At 39.2% G+C, this 27,846-nt stretch overlaps 1 protein-coding gene across 1 annotated transcript; it reads left to right on the forward strand.

The window, feature by feature from the left end:
• On the forward strand, nt 1-27,818 carry LOC149008019 (alpha-soluble NSF attachment protein 2-like). Its single transcript, XM_089165615.1, has 9 exons — nt 1-247; nt 6,907-6,956; nt 7,035-7,107; nt 7,769-7,848; nt 8,578-8,729; nt 12,977-13,136; nt 13,216-13,263; nt 13,672-13,752; nt 27,576-27,818. The coding sequence occupies exons 1-9, from the start codon at nt 103-105 to the stop codon at nt 27,654-27,656; spliced, it is 870 nt and encodes a 289-aa protein (XP_089021741.1). The 5' UTR covers nt 1-102; the 3' UTR covers nt 27,657-27,818.
• Nucleotides 27,819-27,846: the final 28 nt, after the last annotated feature.

The raw sequence follows: 27,846 nt of genomic DNA on the forward strand, positions 1-27,846 counted from the left end.
GATGCTGAGAAATTTCACAATATTTGATCGTTCCACTCCACCTCTCTCTCTCTTTCTTTTTCTCTCTTGACTGCGAGGTTTGAAGCTCTGGGTAATCAGAAAATGTCGGATGCTGCAAGAGGAGAAGAATTCGAGGCGAAAGCTGAGAAGAAAATTAATGGCTGGAATCTATTTGGTGGTTCTAAGTTCGAAGACGCCGCTGAGTTGTACGAGAAGGCTGCTTCTTCCTACAAACTCGCGAAATCATGTAATCTCTCTCTCTATTCTCCATTTCAATGATCTTTGTTCATTCTGTTTATGTTACATATCGTGGCGAATTCACGGAGACAAAAAATTTATGTGCTTTCTGGTAATCATCGTTCATTTTTTCTTATCCAATTGATGATGTGATCTAGTGTTCGCATGGATTATTTTCTTAGAATTGGTTCCCTGAATTTTTCTGATCCATCTATGATTGATCTGAAATGTCATTCTTCTTTTGGAAGTTGAACCTATCGGCTGAATGAATCGGTGCAAATGCATGCAGGTATAATATTTCTTGGGGTGTTGTTCTTTTAGATACAATCATCCGTGAAACCTCCAATAATTATTTTCGAGTTTCTTCCGAGTTCTTGACATTTCAAAACAAGGAATCCTCAGAACTTATGGGAATATATTGAATTTTCAGTAAAACGTAACATAGATATTGTCTGGAAATGATAAAGGATGATAAACAAACTGAGTAATAATGGACTACTATAAAATAATAAGAAGCTTGGTAGAAGAAGTAGATGGTGACTTAGGTGACAAGTCTGGGCAGGGCATTTTCCACTTGTTTCCCTTTTCTGTTTTGTTTGTCTCTTGGGATGTAAAGTAGTAATGAAGCTTTATATGCCTTCAAAGCCCCAAAACATTGCCTTCTCAGGTGAACGTCAATTGGTTGTTTTGGTAGCCTTCTTGCCTTAAATATTTCTGAGCATTGAACTTGAATCTGAGATACAGAATACTGTTCCAGATTGATATTTGACTATATTTGTTTACATGGTACTCTCAGAGGTTTTTCTTCTTTATGAAAATAGTACTGTCAGAGATTGATATCCTCCTGTATTGATTATTGTTCTTTTATTACAACTCAGATGAGTTGGATCTTGGTTTAGTTGGACTGCTGGAAAGGTCATCACCTCCAACCTGGATGTCATGTAAAATATATAAGTTTTAGTGCTGAAAAGGAATCACATGAAGAAAAACAGAATATGTAACAAGCAAAGAAGTTGATAAAGAGGATGATGTTGCCCACAAATTAAAGTAGGATGGGTGAAATGGAGAGGTGCTTTAGGATTGTTGTAGGATGGGTAAAATGGAGAAGTGCTTCAGGATTGTTATCTGTCAAACCTTGCATGTTAAGCTTAAGGGGAAATCCTATAGGACTATAGGTAGACCAGCTATGACATACGGGGCAGAATGTTTGGGCAGCTAAGAAGACTAGCCTAGGTAAAATGAGTGTACAAGGAGATGAGGATCTGGGGCAAGACCAAAAGAGAGAAAGTAAGGAATCGTTGTAGTGTAACTGATTTGGGAGCTACACCAACATAGGAAAAGCTCTGTGAGAGCTAGTTGAGGTGGTTTGGTAATGTGTAGCTCCAAAATCACATTGGGGCCTCACAAGGAAGACTTATGAGGACAAGGAAATGTGTAGGAGGATGTTCCCAGGATACTGCTATGGCTACCACTTTGTTCTCTTCCTTCTATTTTCTTCTTACCTCACTCTTACTCCTTTGATCTAATTTGTTTTGTATCTGTGTAGGGCAATCTATTTAGTTGGGATGAAGTTATGGTTGTTGTTGCGGTAAAATCAAAATGAAGTTTATAGTACAAAAAATAGAGCCAAGAATTGTGATAGTGTTGATGGCCTTGAACAAACCCTTCAAATTTTAGTAGACTGGTTTTTTCTTTTTGTTTGGGAAAGTAGTCGATTGATATGTCTTAGAAAACAATACCAAGCCCATAACACCAAATCCTACCTTTGCTACCAAAATAAGAGAAATTACAGTGGTATCAAAATCCACACACTTATCCCTCGAAGACTTAGTTTCCCTCCATTTATTTACGATGCCCTTCCTTTACATTTGATTCTTGTAAATAGGGGGTTGGGTTGCTAGTAGATTAGGATGTGATCTCTCACACTTTAACAGAGGATTGGTTTTATGGTCCTTGTGGGATGTTCTTGCTGAACATAAACACAGCCCCTCCCACCCAAAAAAAAAAGTCCATCCCACAGCCTATACACATTTTCCCCTCCATCCTATCAAGGAGTACACAAAAAAAAACCACCCCAGGCCCACCCCCTCCCCCCCTTTTTTGAATTTTAGAAACAACAACCAACCACAACAATTTAATCCAAACCAACCCAACCAACCCACCACAACGGCCAGAAAACACAACAAACAACCCCCCTCCTCGAGCGGGGTCCAGCCAAAATTCTCACCACCCCCCCCCGCGGTGGGCGCGCGGTGGGGGGGGGCGGGGGGGGGGGGGGGGGGAGGGTTGGTGCGTCGTCGGCAGCCGGCACCGGAAAAATCAGCCAAACCTTTTCATGGATTCGACCTTATATGATAAAAGCAGCAGGGCGCCCCGACAAAAGAAGCGACGCGCACACTATGGCCCGGGTGTAGTGATAAGTGGGCAAGGGTTAGCTAGGGCGCCCCGGAGCGACGCGCGCATCGGCGCCCGGATGCGGGATAAGTAGGCAAGGGTTCCCGCGCCGTGGACGAGTGCGGGTAAAGAAGCTAGTCCATAAGCATAAGCGTAGGATTAGATTGGCATCTTGGAACATAGGATCTCTAACGGTAAGAGCTTAGAATTGATAGATGTTATGAGGAGAAGAAGGATTAATGTAGCTTGCATTCAAGAGACTAGATGGAGGGGTAAAAAGCCAAAGAGTTGGATGACTTTAAACTTTGGTATACTGGGAGAAAACAAATAAAAATGGAGTGGGTATAATAGTGGATAAAGATTTAAAAAATGATGTGGTGGATGTTAAAAGAGTGGGTGATAGGATTATTGCTATCAAGCTTGTAATGGAGAAAGAGTTCAGTAAATATAATTTGTGCATATGCACCTCAAGTAGGACTAGATGAAAGTCTAAAGCTAGAATTTTGGGAAAATATGGGTGGATTACTGCAAGGAATTCGTCAAGGAGAAAAGATTATCATAGGAGGTGATTTAAATGGACATATTGGAAAAGATCAAAGAGGATATGAGAGTGTTCATGGAGGTTATGGTTTTGGAGAAAGGAATGACGAGGGGATTTCAATTTTGGATTTTGCTACTGCTTTTGATCTATCTATTATAAATACTTACTTCAAAAAGAGAGATGAGCATTTAATTACTTTCAAAAGTGGACAGCATAGAAGCCAAATAGATTTCTTCCTAACTAGAAGGACCGATAGATTGTTGTGCAAGGATTGCAAGGTGATACCGGGGGAAAGTTTAACCGCACAACATAGACTTGTGGTCTTGGATATGTGCTTAGTCCCAAGAACATATAAAAGGTCCAAGGTAAACTATCCCGAATAAGATGGTGGAATTTGAAAGGAGAGTACTCTAAATCCTTCGTTAATGAAGTAGTCAAACAAGGAAAATGGGATTTTAAAGGGGATACCAATGCAATGTGGAATGAGATGGCTATGTGTATTAAGAAAGTGGCTAAAGATGTTCTAGGTGAATCAAAAGGAAAGATCCATTCGTATAGAGAGACGTGGTGGTGGGATAGTGAGGTTCAAGCTGCCATTAGGAATAAAAAGCTAGTTTTAAGACATGGCAAAGAACTAAGGATGTTGAGGATCTTCAAAGGTATAGGTTAGATAGAAATGAAGCTAAGAAAATTGCGGGAAAAGCAAGGGAAAGGAAGTATGAAGAGTTATACAATAAGTTGGGCACAAAGGAAGGGGAAAAATCTATTTATAAGATAGCTAAGATGAGGGATAGGAAGAGTAGAGATCTTGACCATGTTAGATGTATTAAAAATGGAGATGGTAAAGTATTAGTTTGTGAGGAGGATATTAAGAAAAGATGGGAAACCCTATTTCTCTAGTTTACTAAATGAGCATTCTTCAAGCACTTATGGTTCGGACGATTACACTTTTCACCAAGGCACCGGTGTCCGAACTTATATTCGTAGAATTTCGATGTCCGAAGTAAAAGAAGCTTTAAGGAGGATGAAACTCGGCAAGACACAAGGTCCCGATGAAATCCCAATTGAAGTATGGAAGAGCTTAGGAACCCATGGACTAGTTTGGTTGACTAAGTTGTTTAATAAGATTATGAGCACGGGGAAAATGCCGATGATTGGAGGAGAAGTGTTGTGGTTCCAATTTACAAAAATAAAGGAGATATTCAAAGTTGTAATAACTATAGAGGCATTAAATTGATGAGCCATACGATGAAATTATGGGAGAGAATAATTGAAACCCGGTTGAGACACTTAACTATAGTTACGGAGAACCAATTTGGGTTTATGCCGGGAAGATCTACAACGGAGGCTATTTACTTAATTAGGAGACTTATGGAAAGGTATAGAGAATGTAGGAAAGACCTTCATATGGTATTTATTGATCTAGAAAAAGCTTATGATAGAGTCCCTAGAGCGTTAATTTGGCAAGTACTAGAGAAAAGAAGTGTTGCAAGTAAATATGTAGATATAGTTAAGGATATGTATGATGGTTCGGTGACTAGTGTTAGAACAGTGGGGGGACAAAGTAATGAATTCCCGATAACGGTTGGGCTACATCAAGGGTCAACTTTAAGCCCATATCTATTTGCACTTGGTAATGGATGAATTAACCAAAGACATTCAAGATGAGGCCCCCTGGTGTATGCTTTTTGCGGATGATATTGTGTTGATTGATGAGACCCAAGTGGGGATTAATACCAAATTAGAATCATGGAGAGTAGCTTTGGAATCAAAAGGCTTTAAACTTAGTAGATCGAAGACGGAATATCTAGTTTGTAACTTTAGTCATGATCGGGCAGATGATGAAGTGGTGATACTTGACGATAAAGAGATTCCTCAGAGTGATTGTTTTAGATACCTAGGTTCAATCATAAGTAAAAGAGGTGATTTAGAAGATGAGGTTTCCCAAAGAATTAAAATAGGGTGGATGAAGTGGAGAGGTGCATCCGGGGTCTTATGTGATCGGCGTATTCCATTAAAGCTTAAAGGAAAATTTTATAGGACTGTTGTCCGACCAGCTATGATGTACGGTGCAGAGTGTTGGGCTGTTAAGAAGAATCATATAGATAAACTCAGTGTAGCAGAAATGAGGATGCTAAGATGGATGAGTGGCAAAACTAGGATGGATAAGATAAGAAACGATCATATTAGAGTTGGTCTGGGAGTTGCTCCTATAAGTGATAAGCTTAGAGAAAGTCGTTTGAGGTGGCACGGCCACGTTCAACGGAGACCTATAAATGCTCCTGTTCGGAGAAGTGATATAATCCATATTGAAGGAACTAGAAGAGCTAGGGGTAGACCTAAGATAACCTTAGGAGAAGTGGTGAGAAAGGATATGTATAGCTTAGGCCTTGTATCTAGCATGGCCTTGAACAGAACCGATTGGAGGGCAAGAATCCATGTAGCCGACCCCATTTAGTTGGGAAAAGGCTTATTGTTGTTGTTGTTGTTGTTGTTGTTGAAGAAAAAAAAAAGAAGAAAAAATAATTTTTAAAGAAGAACAACACGCGTTTTTGTTTGTTGTTAAAAAAAAAAAAAAACATTTTGTTGTTCCATATGCACCCTCTAATACCCATCCAACTGCCCAAAACCTAATGTCAAATCCCTGGTCATTTTTGTGCCCCAAATTTATAAATATCCTCACTCCAAGTCAAGGTTGTCAAAGGCGGCAACCAAGCCATTGGGGCTCCGTCTAAGCGATAAAGCGGCGCATAGGTGGCAATAAGGCGACCAAAGCGGTTGGGTCAAAAATTTTCAATACAACTACTTTCTACAATAAACTAAACAACATTCAGTAGTCACATTCATCCAAAAAAGAAAGTATTCAAGAATCATAATTATGAAAAATTATCCAAAACAGAACACAAACATAAGTTCATCTCATCAAGCATCATAACAATGATTATGTACTAATAGGGCCAATACGATAAATTAATAGATCTCATTATTCCGATTTCCAAGTCATTGTCCGGTTAATGATCCATTGATTCTCGATGTTGAGAATGACTCATGCTTCACATTCTGTTGCTAACGGGCATGGGGGTCCTTTGCAATTTGGGCCTCGATCTAGGTAGCAATAAAGCGTACAAGGTGAAAAAACGGTAGTACTTGAGTGAAAAAACAGCACATCAATTAAGTGGTTCAAAACAATGCAGTTGAAAAACTGCTTCGCCACCTAGGCGGACGCTTTGATAACACTGCTCCAAGTGATGCATCTCTTAATAATCCTATCGCACAAGCAATCTATTAATCTTTCACACTCACTGTGTAACTATACCCATTTGAGTTTAGTTTTGAGTGATCCTGTTATTGGCCCTTAGTTGAACCTCTTCAATCTAAGACTACATCAACAACAATCTGGGGAGAATTTAGGGCCTGATATCTTATTTTCTTAGTCTTTGTACTTCACGTTTGCAAAATTGCTCTCTATTTCTTTTAAAATATTATAATGACATTCTGATTTATATATGTTATAAAAGGAATTTAGAAATATGGACTGAAATTTGGCCTGTTTAGTTCCTAGGCTAAGAAATACCTGGAAATTGGAGGATTTGTCACCTAGGTTTGGTAGAGCATTTAATAACTGGTTTAAAATATCTCAAAAATAAGTTTGAGTTAGCTAATTAACATTTTATTACATATTAATGAGTTCATATTATATGCTTGCTAAGACTTCTAATACAATTGTTTTTCAGGGGACAAAGCTGGAGCTGCCTACATCAAAGTAGCTGATTGTCATTTGAAGGTATATGTATATATTATTTAGTCAAGCACTTAAACTCTTGTTATTTTCCAGTTCGACTGTTAATTATTCTCCTTTCAGTCAGAAAGCAAGCATGAAGCTGCGTCAGGCTATGTAGATGCTGCAAAATGTTACAGTAAAACCTCCCCCAAAGGTTATTCTGCTCTCTGTTTCTTGAGTCTTCATGGTCTGGGCATCCATAACTTGCTTCTTATAAAAATTGTTCATTATTTATGCATTTTTGTTTGATTATCATCTCTATCTTAAATTTGTTTCTTAAGATTCCTATCCTCATGAAATGATTATCGATGTTTTTCTTAAATTTACATAATGGGTGGGATGCCATTTTACCTCCTAAATCTGGAACCAAACTGCATGGAAGATTGCACTTCATTTTACACTTCTGTTTAGATGTCTTTGGTCTCCATTCCTTTGAAAAACTTACTCCTTTCCTGCAAAGACGGCCAATCCCCTTTTTGGCCGTCTCAAAATTGTCTTTCTCTGTCTCATATCATGTGACTAGTTCTGCAAACTGCACAAATTCCCCCCCCCCCCTTCCCCGCATCATTAATTCCCTAACTAGAAAAAAGGTTAAGTAATGGGAGGACAGTATTGAGAAAGGAGAGTATTTAATGGTCAAACCAACTCTGGAGCTTGGAGTTTTTCAAAGGAACAGTCATTGCAGGATTGAGGCAGTAATTTTTTTGAATTTGGAAGTTAATTACTCCTTTATTTCTGCCATGTTACCTCATGGGTTAGCTTTAATCTATTTTAGCTGAAAGATCTTGCTTCTCATGGCTACTTGTGCTCTGCAGAGGCTATTTCATGCCTGACTAAGGCTGTCAATCTTTTCAAGGAAATTGGCAGGTTTAATATTGCAGCTAGACATTGCAAGGTAAGCCCACTGTTTTTGGCAATAATACATTTTAATTAGATACTGGGCAAGCCTTTGTGTGGTGGTTAAGTTGCACTATTGGGACCTGTTGTGTGTGGTTTTTGAACTTGGAAACAGCCTTTCCAACAAAGTGGGGAGTAAGGCTACTTTTGCCCCTCCCAGATGGGTCAGACCCTATAGCTGTGGATGCCTTGTGCTGTGGCATTCTTTTAATTTCTGGCAATTAGATGCCTGCTTGACCTTGGTCTAGAACCCATACCTCTGAGAGAGAAAAAAAAATTCATTTAAAAATTATTTCTATTACTTTAACTAATCTAATGGGAAAATTTATCTGGCATCTCACCTCTGGTGAAATTATACCTTCAGAAAAATCCTACCAAGAGTTGGGCTTATTCCTTAATTTCCCTTTTGGCTGCAACAAACTTGGAACTCTTTCCCCTGCAATCACGTACACAGGGTGGAGCATGAGAGTGTTCTTTTCAGCTCATTGTACAGGAGACAAATTGCATTGAGACTCCACCATTGGCAACGAAGTTCCCAAATAATATTGTTTCTATTGCAACTCTTTTTGATGATATGATATCTGATGACATTCTTAAATGCCCTCATACTTTTTGGAACTTAGAATTCGGTCCTTTCTATACATTTTCAAAGGGGATAAAAGGAAAACATAGTTGAATCAATTCCTAAGCCAGCTGATATTTTGGCCTTCAATTTTTTCTTGTTCAGGAGATTGGAGAGCTTTATGAGAAGGAACAGGATCTTGAGCAGGCTATTTTTTTCTACGAGCAAGCTGCCGATTTGTTTGAAAGTGAAGAATCAACTACATCTGCTAACCAATGCAAACAGAAGATTGCACAATTTGCGGCACAGATGGAACAGTGAGTGATCTTCTTCTAGTATTTATTAGTTCCTTGATTTAAATTTTAAATCCATCTTTTCTTACTAATATGATATACGTATCTTTATAGTCTACGAATACCGATTCTCCCACCTCCATTAAAAGAGTTTTTTTTTTCCTTTTTTTGGTTGGGGGGGGGGGTTTAATGTGTGGATACCCTGAGTTAAAGTTAATGATGGTATTTCTCATTATTTTCTTGTATCATAAACTAAGAGTTTGGGACTATGACCAATTTGACCACCAGGGTTGGCAATGAAACACTGATATCTCAGTGACCAGATTTTCCTTGATAACCATTGACTGGTCAATGAACTGGCTGATTCAATATGGATGGATCATTTTGAGCATATGCAATTGAAGTGACGTAACTAGATCTAGCAAACATAGGGTCCCTCACAATTTGGACTCAAATCAAGGCCTTAGTGATGCACCAAAGAGCTGGCTGAAATCAGAGAAGGGCAATTTGGTCATTTCCCACCCCTTTGGGCACCAAACGGCTCCAGTTAATTTCAGAATAATTATAACATGTGTGTGGTAACATTTCCGTTTTGATAGATCAGTTCTTATGCAAAACCATTTTTTAATGTTTATGTGCTAAAAGACTATTCTATGCTTGGAAATGGGTGTTTGATAAATCTGTTTTGGAAATATTTCCAGGACACTATTAGAATAAGTTGGTGTTTGAAAATTCATTCTAAGGTTTCAATCAGGACCAATTTTATCACTTTTATCAGTTCTATTTATGTTCTTGGGTAAAAACATCTTGTTAATGTTCTACAAAAGGTGTTCTTTAGACCACTTTTCTGACTGGTCCGTTCTTAAATAACAGAAGAACAAACAGTTTTAACAAATGCCTTTAACCCTTTTTTCCATTCTCAAAGAACAGGAGAACGCCAAAAACGTTTTCTAAGAACATTACCAAACGCGCCGTTAGGGTTGAACATCTACTTTTTGTTTTTCAATTGGATTAGTGGTTAGAGTCCTTCTCAGAGTAGGAGTCCCAATTGGAATCCAATTTTCAATTAGGATTCCTTTTGGAAGTTGATTGTTTATTTTGCAAATTATCTTTGTTTTGGAGCTGGAGTTGTCTTATTTGAGTTATTGAGTCGTAGAAGGAATCCCAACCAAAAGTGGATTCCCTAGTTTGAGTCCAAGTAAGTTTCCTAAGTTGAGTCTTAGTTTGTTTCCCTCAAGTGTAAGGCTATATAAAGCCCCCACCTGATTGTAAACAAATCAGTTGAAGAATTAATAAAAATCAGAGACTTGGACTCGTGGGAAGCTAGCCCACGACCTGGGTTTGAGTGATAAGAGTGTTTCAGCATTGGTCCTTCATCTTCTTCAAGCCAGCAGCAACCCTAGAGACATCTTCAGCTCAGTCTTCACTCACAGCCTCCTTCCTAGACAAATGAGTGTGATCCCATCTCCTTCCCCTACCTCATTCCACTCTCCCAATCCCAACCTCTGTCTCCCCCATCTCCCTGCAACTTGCGGCATTATCACTCTTTCACCAAACCCTAGTTCTAGGTATCCCCTGCCCCTACAGTCCCTCTTCCCCTCCTGTAGAACCCCATGGTTAGGTCCCTTCCCTTCCCCAACCACCTCCCTTTCATTCCCCTCACTTCCCAGCCCCCTTTCTCTGTTCTTCCTTTCTCCTCTTGGCAGAATCTGGGGTTTCCAGAATTCTGCAAATTCCATTAAAATGCTAAACCCTAGAAGGCTAAATCACCCATGAACCCCTTAACCCTATACATACAGCCTTAGGACAACCATTCCGATCCCCTACCCTACCTTTGATCCCTACCTAACCCTAACACTAACCCTTGAAATTCCTGAAACCCCAAAAAAGTTTCAAAACTTTAGCCTGTAACAATCACACTTTGTTGAGAACAGAATATTTTTCTCCTAATTTTTAAACCTAATCCTACCCTGAAAACATAACCCTAATCCACCCCTCTCAATACCCAAGGATTGGAATTCAGCCTAGGAGAATAGCCCAAACAGCAAGGATTTGAACCCTAGTTTGTCTGCTGTTTTCTTAGAAAAGATGCTACAACTGGCCCTGTAAAGAAGGCTGGATGGCCTGATTGTCCCCCCCCCCCTCCTTTTAATGTTTTGTAGTGTCTAATATTTGGAAAGAACTAAACTGGACATTTGTGAAGCATGTCCTGGTTCTGCTTGACATCTAAGACCAACTGCCACCAGAGTCCCAGACCAAGCCCAGATTTTTGTTCCATATGATGTAATATCCGTATATGTTGTAGAAAGGTTAAATATGAAATGTCATATGGGACATTGGCTGCAGAGACAAAAAGCAGTAATGTCTGTCTGACATGTGATTGGATGTGGCATTGCAGATCCTGTGAAGTTTGCATTTCTGTTAAGAAAAAAATTCTTATTCCATTTGAAGTGTTAAACTGTAAACTGCTAACTTCCAGGTCAGAAAACAGTTGCATCCATTTAACTGAGGAAGTATTTCTATCATATTGCTGTATTTGAACCTGAAATTGGATATTATTGGATTTAATAGACAAAAGAAGTATACAATAATCGTTAGGACAAACAGAGAAAATTTAATGTGGAAGAACTAGTAAGAACCACTCTACAGTATCCTCAGTCCTTGCCAATCCTTGACAGCGTCGGGTTTTTCCAGGGGAGGAGGCTTGATGCAGGATGCACTTGACTGGTTGGACCAGAATTTACAAATTAGGAACCCACTACCATAAGAACCGGTCCAGCCCAGTTTTTTTTGGTTCAACACAGTTGGAAGTTTTCTAGTTTATTCTTTAAGTGATGTAGCCCTAGATTGAATAGGATCAACTAAGGGCCAGTTTTCTAGGATCTCAATTCAAAAGGTTCAGGTCTTAGGGTTTTGGGTAGTATACGCGTACATTGGAACATAGGTTCAGAAAAAAGGGTAAACAGGATTCAGGTAAGAAAATTGAAGAAGTTCTTGGGAAAGAAAAGAGAAGTAGACAGGTGGAAATGTGAGAATTGGGATGGCAATCCCATTGACTGCTCAATAGCACCAGAACTCCTATAAAAAGTCAGAGTATTAACTCAAATCATCTCCAGTTGATGGGTGGCCTGAAATTCCTACTTTGATTTATAAAAGGACTCCTAATCATTCTAAAAGACTCAATAAGGCAGATAGGATAAAAAAGAATTCAATCTAGCTATTAACTGTCCTCATCTTACTCGAATTCTTATTCAAGTACTGAATTTAACTACTAGTCCTGTTTACTAGCATTAACCCCCGCTTTATGGGCTTATAAATTAGGCCCATTACATTAATAAAGCCCCCCAAAAAATAAGCTAAAGGCCTATAGATGCCACCCATGGGCCAAAATTAAATATTCTAAAGCACAGTCAACCCATTCGAACATTCTTAACCGCATCAATTTTACTTTTTGAGTTGGACATATAGATAGAATGGGAGTAGGAGGCTACTTAGTTTTGGAGCTGGTTTGCAGGTTATTTTTCAGTTTCAGGATCTAGGTCGGAGTCTTAGTTTCCCATTTTTAATATTAAAATAAGGGCATTGCTTGTAACCCGATAGATATAAGTGAATAAAATTATTGGGTTTGCTCTGTGGTGTGTGGTCGTGTGAACCTCTAACTCTTTAAGTATCTTCTCAGAGTTCTCTTCCCTCTATCTGGCCCTCTACCACATAATTAATAGGAAAAATTAGTTGTATATAACACCTACTATACACCTACCAGAATTATGGTATCCCATAGTCAAATCAACTCGTGATTTGTGTTACCATCCTTGTTTCTCTGATGTCCTACTTTCTCCTCTTCTTTTCTTTTTTCTTTTTCTCTTATATAATCCATATTGAAGTAACTAGAAGAGCTAGGGGTAGACCTAAGATAACCTTAGGAGAAGTGGTGAGAAATGATATGTATAGCTTAGGCCTTGTATCTAGCATGGCCTCAAACAGAATTGATTGGAGGGCAAGAATCCATGTAGCCGACCCCATTTAGTTGGGACAAGGCTTATTGTTGTTGTTGTTGTTTTTTGTTTTCTTCCTTCTCACTTGCTGATACCTGCCTTACATGTCTGGTTGCAGTCATGTTTTTTTACACATAAATTGAAATAAAGAAGGGAAAAAAATAAAGAGTTTCATTTTTGTACGTAGTCCGTCCCCCACTTTTTCACTCAGCATGTTCTGCTTATTGTGCTTAGAATACCAACAGAGTGGGTAAGTATAGATGTGTTTTTCCCCAGATATCAGAAGGCAATTGTGATTTACGAAGACATAGCACGCCTGTCAATGAACAATAACCTTTTGAAGTACAGTGTTAAGGGGTATCTCCTGAATGCTGGAATTTGCCAGCTTTGTAAGGGTGATGTTGTTGCCATAAACAATGCATTGGAGAAATATCAGGTCAAGTTATTCTCTATTTTGGCTTTTCGTAATGTTGCTTTATGTGCTACTGTAAACTGAGATGGTGTGATTTGTACAGGAATTGGACCCTACTTTTCGAGGGACACGGGAGTACAAGTTATTAGCTGTAAGTTATGGCTGTATAACCTGGCTTGACTTTCATGCTTAAAATTTGTCTTGTTTTTAATAAACATAAATGTACTGAGATAAAAAGATAATATACAAATTAAATAGGTAAGAATAATTTGTATTTTGATGGCATGGAGAACTTTTGAAGTTATGCGTGGATTGTGTGATAAAGAACTAATTGATTAATTAAACTTCAAGGTATGGCTTATGAGTCAATATTCTTTTTATATTAAGAACTTCAATGCTTTAACCCTACCTTTTTCTTTTTCTTTTTATTTATTTATTTTTTGCATTATAATGGTTTACAAGTGATGGGATTGCACTGCAGTAGTGGGTTTTGACGAATTCCTTAAAACTTATACATTGCTTATTGCTTAATAATGTAAATTGGTTCTCTTCATGGCAGGATATTGCTGCTGCAATTGATGAAGAGGATGTGGCTAAATTTACTGATGTCGTCAAGGAATTTGATAGCATGACACCACTGGTATGTCTCTTGGTATTACTTAGTTTCAGTTTGTAACTCTTTCTTGCACTTGGTTTAAAAACTATAGTTTGATTCGGTGAATATTTAAAGTTAAATGAGCCGAAGTCGATCCTGGAGGCATGTTGCTTATCTTGAATTAGGATAATTAATTGAATTTTATGAGTTATCCTACCAAAGTACCAATTAGAATATAGTTCAATTTTATAGGCTTTGGTTCAGTCACCTTTTTATCCCTTTCATTTCTTTTTCTTTTCCTTTTTTTTTTTTTTTTTTTTTTGGGTGGGTGGGTGGGTTTGGGGATGAGGGTGATGTGGGAGAAAAAAGCCATAATAAGAGAATGCAGGGTTGGTAGAGTGGTAAGATCCATACTTCTCAGTGGAGAGGTCATGGGTTCAACTTGGGATCCCTCTGAGGATGTAATCGAGGTGCACGCAAGCTGGCCCGGATGAACCTCAGACAAAAAAAAAAAAAAAAAAAAAAAAAAAAAAAAAAGGCCATAATAAGAAGCTGGGCTATGATCTCATTCCTCTTAGATTCCTTGAAAGTATAGTTGGGTTGTGATTCCTTAAAAGTAGGAAGTATAGTTGGGTTGTGATCAATCCCTTGCAGTTAGGTGGTACAGTTAGGTGAGGTTTATTGGTTTGTTTCCTAATTGAGTTTGTAGTTTGTTAGTATTTTATTCACTAATGTGTTTAGACTTTAGACTTGCTGTTTCTTATTTAAACCACTATAATGTTAACCAAGGAAGAAATTTCAAGGTCGAAATTTCCAAGTTTTAGTCGAAATTTCAACCGAAACTGGACACTTTTTTATCGACTCTTGAAAACTCAATTTCAACCCTCAGATGCATTCAAATTGATTTGGATTCTTGCATACTACCTATTTCAAGCATAATAAATACTATGGAACTACTAGTTTACTAAAAAACTACTGAAAATGTAACATCCAACTATCCAAGTATATAGTACATCAGAGAAGAAGCGAGAATGTATTAGTTTATACTTACAAGTCTATTCTATTCAAGCCTTAAGGTCTCCCTCTTCCGTCTGCACCCTATACAAATGACAATACAACTCCCATGATGTTCGCCCCATATAGTTTTGGACGTAGTCAACAATTGCATCTTTGTACATGGCCTTATCCACATGCATAAGATTTCCTGACGGGGGGAAGTTATAAATCTCCAAAGAAGGAACTGGTGGCGGTGGGCCTTGTAGCTGTGGAATAGTGTGGAAGATTTGATCAACAAATGAAAGAGAACCCTTGCTCTCAGGAGAAGGATAAGGTCCATACTGATAAGGTCCTAGTGGCTGACTCCGATAGGTGACAATGGGAGGGACACCATAAGCTCCATAGGCTGCTCCATAACCATAAGGTTCCACTAGTGGCTGACTGGCCTGACCCTGAATTTGATAGCCAGGAGGGACACCATATGGTCCATAACCATAAGTCGACTCGGTAGAACCAATACTCTCCACAACAGTATCATATGAAGATTTTGCAGGCCTATGCCATCCGGATCCTCTGGAGGTGGAGGAGTCTCTAGCATCATTAATGCTCATTGATCTCATAGATCCCACCAAGCTCTCGGCATCGGCTGGACGGTAGGACCCATATGATGGCGTATCCTCTGTGCTCCAGCCATGCTGTCTCCCCTTCCCCTTCCTCGAATATGTAGAGGAAACATTTTTGCCTCGAGATGTAGTTCTTCTAGTATGGTCTGAATCCTGTGTCGCATGGGTGAATTGACTCTCACTCGTGAATCTCGGTGGTCATCCTCCCCACCCTTGACTCTCACGTGGTGGTGGTGGTCTGTCCCTAGGATCAGTTGAATCCTAATCACAAGGTCCAACACCCTCCATCATCACCGCCATCGTCATCATCACCACCATCGTCGTAATCGCCGGAGGCCTGACTCACCTCATTCTCAGTGTCGGACCAGACAATCAAATCCTCACTCTGGGTGGATGCACTAGGGTGTGGCATGAATGGATAGGCGGGCTCTGCATGTACACTCCCCTCCCTTGCCATGAAGTCCTGCACATCAGCCCCCATCTCCTCTGCAATCTGTATACTGGGACATCCTCCCTCCTCATCCAGCAATGACTCTCCACTATCCCTGATCCAGTCAACTACTAGGTTATCATCATCATGCATCTCAAATATATCGGCCAACTCAATATTGGTACTCTCTCTGTCCATCCTGTCTAATATGATCCTCTCTCAGTCTCATATTATAGTGTATGTAGACAAGGTCCTCTAGACGCCTCACACCCAATTGGTTGCGCCTCTTCGAGTAAATGAGGCTGAAGGTGCTCCAGTTTCGCTCACAACCAGTGGCAAAACATGTTTGGGATAGCACTTTGCTTGCAATCCTACTCAAGTGGTGTGAATCACGTCCAAATTGCAACCACCACTCAGCTGCAACAAACATAGACTCCAAGTCATTTTAATACTTAAATAACTAAATTAAAGATAGAATATAATAATTAAATGTATAATGAAATAAATGAATGAACTTACCCGCAGGGGCGGATTCTCGTCCCGATACGGCCACAGAACGACCGAAGTTCCCAATGGCATCCCTAAATGCCTTTATCTAATATATAAAGAGAAAAAACAATAACTAGGTAGTAGTTACTAGTTATTAGTTACTATGTTAATGACTTACTATGTCAAATCACTATCTCACCTCCATAAGGATGACTGCTTGTTTAGCTGGATCCTTTTCCAACTTCTCCACTACAGTTTGGACTGCATACATCAAATCTTGCCTCATCCCAAGATTGTCCTTGTAATGGTACTTAGGATTTAAATAGTATGTTGTGTAAGAAAAAGTATGTCATAAAAGGGAATAGTTAATGCTTAATAGTGTGAATGTGTGATAACATAACATAATGTAAATTAAATTAAATACTAGACTTAACAACTCACCAGCCTTATGCAGTGGATGCTACAATATAGACTCCCATCTAATGTCGATGATTTGGAGGACTCTCTTGTTGCCGTGTGGGTGGACCTGAGCAACTTGCTGCCTCATCCTCTCTACTGCAGCAAATATGTGTGGTAAAGTAGGTTTTCTCTACTGATCTACCATCCTCAATACATGCACCATAGGCTCAAGCATTTTCACCACTATCCTCACATTGTGCCAGAAAGTATTATCGAGTATGGTCAACTGTGCTCTCCTTCCTCCCACTGATGAAGAACCCTCCTAGTTAAACCACTTCTCTGATGCAAACATGCTCCTAAGGCCAGTCTTCTTATTCTCAAAGCTCTGCAGTGCTATCCAATTAGTAGCAAATTTGGTTATGCCTGGCCTCACTAACTCACCTGACACTTGTCCCTCATCATCCTTAATGCATAGGTGTGGTTATAGATGAAGGTGCTAATTTGTCGGGCTTGCTCCCCGGTATTCTTCACAAGCTTGACCTTTCCGATGTCCTTCAACATTAAGTCAAGGCAATGAGCAGCACATGGAGTCCAAAAGAGCTTATATTTGTCCATCCATCAAGGCATCAAGCCATCAATACAAAGTTATAAAGTGTACATGTATATGTGTAATGTAAATATATGTATTTACAAATGAAAATTAATACTATATGTTTAGATACATGGAGTTTCTCCGCATCTTCAACCCAACTTTCTTGTAGTTGGAGCCATTATCAGTAACAATTTGAATCACATTTTCCACTCTAACCTCCTTTACCACTTGCTTCAATAATTTGTAAATAAATTTTGCATCCTTCTTCTCATTGGATTCATCTACTGACTTGAGGAACACTGTCCTCCCATCACAATTCAACATGAAATTGATGATGGACTATTTAGTGGGACCAGTCCAACCATCAGCTATCATAGTCACTCCATAATGATTCCACATGGGCTTTAATCCCTTAATGTACTCATTTAAGTCCTCTTTATGCTTAGGCAAATACACATTATATATCTCATATGGAGTGGGGCCTTGTACACCACTCCCAACCCTGCCTATTTTCATATCTCTATAGTAGGGCCCCTGGGCTGTATGTGCTGGAATACTACGGTAATAAGCCCATTTGGAGAAAGCCATCCCCATTTTTTCCTTCACACTCCCCCACAAGTGCTTCAACTTTCTCTGTTTATGCTCAGGCCTCGCAAATAGGGTCGGATCATTGCGAAGAATCTCAAAATCTGGATCTGTAGGATGTGCTGACGAAGCTCGACCCCTTGTAGGGGCCCGTGGGATAGGAGCCTCCTGCCTCACACTCTAAGTCTTCCTCATAGGGACTTGGGAGCCACCTGTGCCTCCCATACCTACTGGCTCTCTGGAGAACCCACAACCCAGACTCCTCTGTTGCCTCCTCATGTCATCAATCCTCTGTTACTCCTTACTCATCATCATCGCCCTCCTCAGCTGATCGGCCTCTGGATCAGGGTCACTCTCTCTTGGCTCATCCATACCATAATCCTCAGGATCTGGAAGGTCATCTAAGTAGGCATCCTCGAACTCATCCCTCTGTGTTCACTTCTCTTTCCTCTTTTGCTTTCCACCACTAATATATGAGGCCATTGCCCTCTTGACCTCTACAGGCACCTTTGGGCACTCTGTTGCCACCAGCTAGATGCACCTTCAATCTAGTGGCCCCACCTCCTCCTATTTGTTTCTTGCATTAATTACACTCGATCTTCCTCCTATCAGCTGTCATTGGCCTCCCATGTTGCCAAGCTATATCTGACATCTTTAAAAGAGAGTGCCTGATACAAAAAATACACACCTAAGTATCTTGAAAAGCTCCACAATATGCTCCAAAAATGACATACATGTGTCTAATAATAACCTCCTATTTTTATATATATATAATTAACTATATGTTTTTTTAATATATAAAATACACACAAACTATCTTAAAAATATCCACAACATGCTCCAAAAATTGCATACATGCTTCCACTAATACTCTGCTATTTTTAAATTCAAAACAGAAATTAATTAGTTTTTTTTAATATTTAAGTATATATTTTAATTATTTAAATAGAAATTAAATACAGTAAAATTACATAATTATTAGAAAAAAATTAATTCAACACCATCACAGCAATATGGTGTCTCAACTCTCACATACATTCATTTGAAGCTTATACATGTACTATACATATATATTTTTAGCAACATACATAATTTAGTAAATCATTTTTAATAACAGAAAAATAAAAAAATAGTAGGAATAATCAAAAAATAATATATGAGGCCACCACTAATATATGAGGCCATGCCCTCTTGACCTCTACAGGCACCTTTGGGCACTCTGTTGCCACCAGCTAGATGCACCTTCAATCTAGTGGCCCCACCTCCTCCTATTTGTTTCTTGCATTAATTACACTCGATCTTCCTCCTATCAGCTGTCATTGGCCTCCCATGTTGCCAAGCTATATCTGACATCTTTAAAAGAGAGTGCCTGATACAAAAAATACACACCTAAGTATCTTGAAAAGCTCCACAATATGCTCCAAAAATGACATACATGCGTCTAATAATAACCTCCTATTTTTAAATATATATATATATATATATATATATATATATATATATATATATATATATATATATATATATATATATATATATATATATATAATTAACTATATGTTTTTTTAATATATAAAATACACACAAACTATCTTAAAAATATCCACAACATGCTCCAAAAATTGCATACATGCTTCCACTAATACTCTGCTATTTTTAAATTCAAAACAGAAAATAATTAGTTTTTTTTAATATTTAAGTATATATTTTTATTATTTAAATAGAAATTAAATACAATAAAATTACTTAATTATTAGAAAAAAATTAATTCAACACCATCACAGCAATATGGTGTCTCAACTCTCACATACATTCATTTGAAGCTTATACATGTACTATACATATATATTTTTAGCAACATACATAATTTAGTAAATCATTTTTAATAACAGAAAAATAAAAAAATAGTAGGAAGAATCAAAAAATAATTTTGACACTACAAATTCATAGATCAACACTCTAAAGTAAACATACATAAATTTGGAAGCATTCTAAGATAATTTAAGGCACAAATGAATCAACAATCAAAAAATGAGGAAGTTGGTTACTCACCTTGCAAGATTTGAGATAATGCACAAATGGAGGAGCAAATCTAATGTTTGAAGGAAATGGAGTTATAGAAATTAGGTGTAAAATGGGATGAAAGCAAGAGAAATCATAAAAAATTTCAAAAACAGCTCGAAATGGCAAGGGTGATAGTGCTCGAAATGTCGAAATAGTGTCGGTAGGTCAAAAATGACTCAAAACAGGTGATTTTATAACCTACATAAGTATCATTTCGGCCTAATATGGTATCGGTCGATACGAAACGATGTATGACATTTCGTGTATCTGTACATGCATTTCATTTCGATTTTAGATTTTGCAAATATTTTGAATGATATTTCAACCATATCGCTCGAATTTTTTTCCTTAACAATAATTGTTTTTTCTTTTGGGAAATAAATGAAAGAATGCAACAAACTCTCTCCGAGATTTATTGCACTGTTTGAACAATATTAAGCTAATTAACCTGTGCTATGTCATAGAGTCACAAAGCTACTTCCAAGTTTTTTCATATGGAAACTTTGTTAATCACTTTTGGTTGTGTTATAGAACATATCTTTTGGTTAATTGCGTGTTAATTTAGGATATCATAGAGAGGTAGAATGGTAAGTGATCCCTCAATTTTGGGGTGTGAAAATGAGATGGCACTACATGAAGCCAAGAAATCATCTGGCAGTTGCTAAAACTTTTTTCTTCCAATTGGGGGTAAATATTGTCGTTTCATATGCCTGGTCGACAAATGTCTAGCTATTTTTAATGGTGTTGGTAATACTCTATATATATCAATATTGTTTAATTGACGGGGGAAAGATTCCTTACCTGGATTCGCTTTCCCTTTTATGAAGTATTTGCAGCGGAAGTCTAGATCCACGTTTTCGTTCCACCACCAAAGCTTTATTGGGGAGATTCCACAATCACTAGGAAAGGGAATGATATCCACAACCCAAATGCCATGGATTAATGGAATGAAGATCAAAAACGAAGAAAGGAAAAAATTTCCAAGCCTGCGATTCTAAGAGAGAGAGAGAGAGAGAGAGAGATGGAGCCGTTTCTCAGAGATAAATCTCGTGCGAATGAATCACACACTTACTAATGCGGTGGTTACCAAAATATACAACCCTATTTTGTAACCGCCCTAATAGTGAGTTTCCAATATTGCCCTTGGGCATTTAATTTATTAATCATATTAATAAATTCCAACAGCTCCCACTTGCACAAGGGCAAGTGTTAATCTTTCAATGTGTCCCAGACACACTTGTATATCCCAGATATACACATTCAATCTCTCTGCTAGGTATCCCAGATACATAGACCTCTTGTGTCCCAGACACACATGTATATCCTAGATATACATATTCAATCTCTCTGTTATGTATCCCAGATACATAGACCTCTTGTGTCCCAGACACACATATATATCCGGGATATACATATATATTGATCTCTTCACCATGTATCCCGGATACATAGGCCACCTGTGTCCCAGACACTAATATCCACAAGTCATACTGGCAAAATGGGTTGTGCGACCGGTGATATACCTGCACGCGTGAGCCCCAAACTAGAAACCTTCCTAGAAGGCCAAAATGGCACATCACTCATAGAAACAAATCAAATAAGCATTAGTATAACACAGTGTCCTAGGTTTACTCAAACTCACTAGACTAAAGGTATCTCGATCCCTCTGAGAGATCACCTTCTTGTCCTTAAAATGTTCACTACTGTAACACATACAGTTGGCGCCAGCAAACACTTTTTAGGGTGCAGTTGAATCAAACCTTTCCTTTCGCCCCAGACCATTACTACACTTAGGATTGACTCCTTTCCCGGTAGTGCCCCTTTAGGTCGAATCAATCATGACCATAGGTAACACCCCAAAGTAGTCACATCAACCCTTTGTTTCATGATGTCGAAAGTCACTAAGAACACTAATGGACCATAAGGTCCAGGACTCACACAATGAGAGGAGCAGGGATCCATCCTCTTATTTCCAATGATCGCTAAGCACACATAGTATGATATATGTGCTATGGTGGAGCATTCTATATACAATAGAACGTATGTCCATCTCAACACCATATAGGTCTTAGTCTAGTCGCAACCTCTTGCGCCTAACCCGAGTTTCTTTATTGTCGCCACCCTAGCGCCACATAAAGTACTCGCACCTAGCTCTTATAGGCAACATGAATAGTGGGAACATTCATGTCGATTCTCTTCACAATAGAGAAACTCATCTTGATTCCAAATCAAGGCGACATCATGATTATGAATTAACCTACACAAAGTCATTCACAATCTGTCTCATCTCTGCTCGCCTCCAAGGCGCCAGAGGCAAATGCTCGTGTAAGTGAGCCATTCTCTTGCCTATTGACATATCTTGTTTTATGCTAGAAGAAACACAATCACACATAAAGTGAATAAGAATAAATGCTGGAATGAACTCATATTACTCATTAATAAGAAAGTCTCAGTACAAAAATAAGTCACAATCTACGCAAGCCCAAGGATTTTACATGAGAAATAAAAACATCCTTGGCTATAGGTTTGGTAAGAGGGTCAGCTACCATCTGACTAGTAGATATGTGCTTAAGTACAACTTTCTTCCTTGATGTAATGTCTTTAATAAAGTGATATCTCAACTGTATATGTTTGGTCTTCCCATGATACTTGGGGTCCTTGACATAGCTAAGAGCTGCCGTCCTATCATAGTAGACAAGGGCAGCCTCTTTGGATGTCATCACAATCCTAGTATGTTGAAGGAATCTCCTCAACCAAACAGCCTCTTGAATCGCAGCTGAGCATGCCACATACTCTGCTTCCATGGTCGAGAGGGATATACAAGCCTGCTTCTTGCTACACCACAAAATGGCCCCGCCATTCAGCAAGAAAGCATATCTAGAGGTTGATTTGCGCTCATCGATGTATCCAGCCCAGTTGGCATCACTATAGCCAACTAAGCGCAAATCCAATCCTTGGTAACACAACATGTAGTTACTCGTTCCTCTGAGATATCTCAATATCCTCTTGACTGCTTTCCAGTGCTCTATGCCTGGGTTTGATTGGTATCGACTAACCAAACCCATTGCATAACAAATATCCGGCCTAGTACACATCATAGCGTACATAAGGCTACCCACTGCACTGGAAAATGGAACTCTTTCCATCTTGGTTTTCTCCTCTGGAGTCTTAGGACCCATATCAAGGCTCAAATGCAAACCCTTCTCCACTGGAGTATCAATTGGTTTGCGGTTGTGCATCTGGTATCTCGTCAAGACATTGTCAATATAGGTCTCTTGAGATAAACCCAAGTAATCTCTTTTGCCTATTTCTGACAATCTTGACACCAAGCACATAGCTTGCTTCACCCATGTCCTTCATACCAAATACGGAGGACAACCATTTCTTAATGGTTTCCAATAGCTCCTTGCTATTGCTAGCCATAAGTATGTCATCTACGTACAATGTCAGAATGACATAATTATTATCAGATCTCTTGGTGTAAACACAGTGGTCTTCCTCAAGCATGGAAAAACCATTTTCCATCATAGCTTGGTGGAAGCGCACATTCCACTCGTCTAGATGCTTGCTTTAAGCCATATATGGACTTCTTAAGCTTGCACACTTTGCGCTCAAGTCCATTTGCTTCAAAACCTTGAGGTTGATCCATATAGATCTCTTCCTTAAGTTCTCCATTAAGAAAATTAGTTTTTACATCCATCTGATAAAGCTTCAAGTCCAACTGAGCAACAATGGATAGTATGAGGCGAATTGAGGCAAACCTAACCACAGGGGAAAAAGTTTCCTCATAATCAACGCCCTCTCGTTGGGTGTAGCCCTTAGCCACTAAACGAGCCTTGAATCTCTCAATAGATCCATCCACCTTTCTTTTGATCTTGAGAACCCACTTGTTCCCAATTGCCTTTCGGCTCGGCGGCAAATCAACCAAGTCCCGGACATGATTAACTTTCATCGACTCCAACTCTTCCTTTATTGCTTTCAACCATTCATTTGAGCTTGACCCCGCAAGAGCTTCCCTCGCACGCTCTTTGGTTCATGCTCATCGACCGAAGTCATCTCACGGTCGATCTCTTCGGGAGTTACCATGTAGGCTTCATCCTCTATGTCGAAACGTCGACGAGGAACTAGCCCGCCGCCCACTATGGCGCAAGTGCATGTCCGATCGCTCACCGTCTAAGGTAGCTATCACATCTGCACTCCCACTCCCACTAGGATCTTCCGGATGAACCCCGGGTTCATTATCCGAATCTGAATCCACGGAGTGACAAGACCACTATCTTATATCTCAAAGAATTCCGATGATTCTTTGTTAACTCCTTAAAGAGATGGAAAATCATTCTCCAAGAATGTTGCATCCCTAGACTCAAGTTCCGTTCTCCTCTCACTCTCATCTAGTCCAATGAAGACATGGCCCTTTTAGGGTTCAGAATATCTCACAAAGATACACTTTCTTCCTCTGGGTCCAAGCTTTCCATATTGGTGAGAAGTAGAGTGAACATATGCTGCACATCCCCATGCGCACAAGTAACTCAAATCGGCTTCCTTCCGGTCCACAACTCATATGGTGTGGAAGGAACCGATTTGGTTGGAACTCTGTTGAGGATATAGGCCGCAGATCGACAAAGCATCTCCCCAATAAGAGATGGGTAGATTTGCCTGCGCCATCATGGATCTCACCATGTCTAGCAAGGTTCTATTCCTCCCTCTCAGCAACCCCATTATGCTGTGGAGTCCCTAGAATAGTAAGTTGTCTAGATATCCCCTTTTCATCACATAACCCTTTGAACATATCGAAGAGATACTCTCTACCTCTATCCGTTCTAAGAGTTTTAATCTTTTTTTATTTTTTTTATTTTTTTATTTTTTTTATATTTTTTTTTATCTAACTGATTCTCAACTAAGCTTATGAATTTCTTAAAACATTCCAGAGCTTCTGACTTATGAGAAATTAGATAAATGTGATCATACCTTGTATAGTCATCTATGAATGTGATGAAATAAGACTGTCCTTTTCTAGTATGCACATTCATGGGTCCACACACATCTGAATGGATAAGTTCTAAAGGAAGAGAGGCTCTCAAAAGCCTTTTTAAATGGTTTTCTAGTTGCTTTTCCTGCTAGACATGACTCACAGGTTGGCAAATCAGATAGTGAACCTTGGCCTAAGAGACCTTCTCTTGCCAATCTGTTCATCTTATCTAAGCCAATATGTCTTAGTCTAGCATGCCACAAATTATAATCAATACACACAGTATCTTGGCAAACAAAAGCACTACTAGAATTAAATGAATAATCAATTGTATCCAATACAATGAAACCATTGACAAGAAAACCATAACCATAAACCGTATCACCCGAGATACAAAACCAAAGAATTGTTTTCAAATACAACTCTAAAACCATGTCTCATAAACCACTCTTGTTTCTCGTTCCCACCCTCTGTTACTTTGCCTAGACCATCGAGGTTGAGCTCTCTCCTTCTTGCGCTTGAAGCCTCGCACCCTTACTAGTGCTTGCTTCACACAGCAACTACTTCAAATGTGAGGGACATCGGCCAACATCCGATCCTCCTCTAGCTCAAGGTGCTTGGCAGCTTGGTCAAATGTCTTGACCTCATCAACATGAGTCAAAAAGATCTTCATATGCTCCCAAGTCTTTGGCAATGATCTGATGACTGCGGAGACTTGCTCCTCATCAGTCTTCTGGCGCCCACATGCACTCAACTCACTAATCATGTTAGACATGATGGTTATATGCTGCCTCATGGTGTGACCCCGGCGCATCTTATAACCGTCAAAGGTGAGTCCGAGTTGGCGGCCTCTTGTGGTGGAAGTCCCTCCATCCACTGAAACTTCACAGCCTCCCACAAAGACTTTGCAGTCATATGCTTCTCATAACGAAGCATCAAGTCATCCCTCATGGAGCTCAGGATTGTAATCCTGGCTACTCGGTCTTTCCTCTTCCAAGCATTGTAAAGCTCAAGGTTCCTGCTATATTGTGCAGTGGTACCTTCCTCAGGTGGGGACATGGTCTAGTTTACGGTTTCCAGCATGTTCTATTCTTCTAGGAGATACTGCACCTTTCGGTGCCAAAGGTCATAATACCTCTCATTCGGTTTATCTCCTTTCGCGAAGTTAGCAACAATGCTCTTGGTAGCAGCCATTTATTCTAGAGACATTACATACTAGGATGAGTTCAACTATTCTAGCATAAAACACAACTCAAGCAACAGCAAATCACACTAGCATAGTCAACCTATGGGATAAGCATTTAAACCAAAAGAGATGCTAACAAACATTCAATCAAATTCTCATGCAAACCCACATAGACTTATACACTAGTTTCATTCTGTGCAAGAAACAAGATTGATAGACCCAAAATAAAAAATAGTTTTATTAAAATAAAACATGCAATCATGTTAAAGCTATGAGGTGGTTCACACAGAACACTTCTACCTCATTAGCTCCCACTAGGCCCCAATAGGCCCTCAATGCCCAAACATCACACAGGATTGTTGGGCCATTGGTGTCCAATAAGTTAGAAACACATTCTCGAATCGGACGGACCAATATCCAAAAAAAATCCATCTCCCAGACGGATTGCCGTCTCGCCTGACGGAATTCCGTCCGCCTTTTTATGCCCAGACGGTGATCCGTCTGCCCAGACGGAAATTTCGTCTGGCATTCTGTGACCAGACGGATGACCGTCTGCCCAGACGGAAAATCCGTTTGGCATTCTGTGACCAGAAAACGGCGTTTTTTTTGGATTTTTCATGAACGAAAATTTTCCAAAAAACGGTAAAACACGTTTTTTCACTCAAAAAATCATCCAAAAATACATGAAAAAAATCCAACAATAAATTTTAAACAAAAAATTATCATCATGGATTATCAATTCATGCAAATCTTCATTAGGGAAATTCACAAGGATCTCCCACTCGGATCCGAACCAAAATAAGGGTTTCCATAAAACCCTATCAATTCTCCCATGGGTTTCGTATTAAACCCTGGATTCTCCGTAAACCCTTGATCCTCCCATTGGATCCATACAATAAAATTAAACAATGGGGAGGAACAAAAAAAACCGTGGGGACCAATGGCTCTGATGCCAATGTTGGTAATACTCCATATATATCAATCACTGGGGAGATTCCACAATCACTAGGAAAGGGAATGATATCCACAACCCAAATGCCGTGGATTAATGGAATGAAGATCAAAAACGAGGAAAGGAAAAAATTTCCAAGCCTGCGATTCTAAGAGAGGGAGAGAGAGAGAGAGAGAGAGATGGAGTCGCCGTTTCTCAGAGATAAATCTCGTGCGAATGAATCCACACTTACTCACTAATGCGGTGGTTACCAAAATATATAACCCTATTTTGTAACCGCCCTAATAGTGAGTTTCCAATATTGCCCTTGGGCATTTAATTTATTAATCATATTAATAAATTCCAACAAATGGCATATTGACAAGCCATTTCAAATTATCCTGAAAATGCTCTTCTTTTGGGAATTGTTAGGCAAGCACCACCATGTCGCAACTAAGAGGTCATGAGTTTCTCTCCTTGGAGGCTTCCCTATTAAAGAGAATGGGAAAAAGTGGAACTTAAGCATTAAAATTTTGTTTCAGTAATCTGGGTGTATGCACTGTAACGCTTCTAATTGCTTGTTTCTGCATCTGTTGCTGTTTAGGATGCTTGGAAAACTACTCTGCTTTTGAGGGTGAAGCAGGCAGTGAAGGCCAAGGAACTGGAAGAAGATGATCTTACTTGAATATGTTCTCTATGGCAATTCCAGATTGAGCTTGTATCGAGTAATTTAGTCTGTTACCAGACTGAACTGTGCTTGATTTTAGTGCCTACAACAACTCTATTAGAATTGATTCTGGATTTTACTCTTGCTTTGGAGTGTGTATATACTATTGCTTTCATGTCAGCTCTTTGGTTGCCATTCTTTTTATTAT

The sequence above is a fragment of the Hakea prostrata genome, chromosome 8 (assembly GCF_041222555.1).
Source record: "Hakea prostrata isolate BN-2017 chromosome 8, UWA_Hpros_2, whole genome shotgun sequence".
Classification (NCBI taxonomy): Eukaryota; Viridiplantae; Streptophyta; class Magnoliopsida; order Proteales; family Proteaceae; genus Hakea; species Hakea prostrata.

What these genes read in the sequence shown, in the direction of transcription:
- LOC149008019 (XM_089165615.1), top strand. Translation starts at nt 103, where the DNA reads ATGTCGGATGCTGCAAGAGGAGAAGAATTCGAGGCGAAAGCTGAGAAG. An exon ending in CTACAAACTCGCGAAATCAT is followed by an intron (nt 248 to 6,906) that starts GTAATCTCTCTC and finishes ATTGTTTTTCAG; the next exon opens with GGGACAAAGCTGGAGCTGCC. An exon ending in TTGATAGCATGACACCACTG is followed by an intron (nt 13,753 to 27,575) that starts GTATGTCTCTTG and finishes GTTGCTGTTTAG; the next exon opens with GATGCTTGGAAAACTACTCT.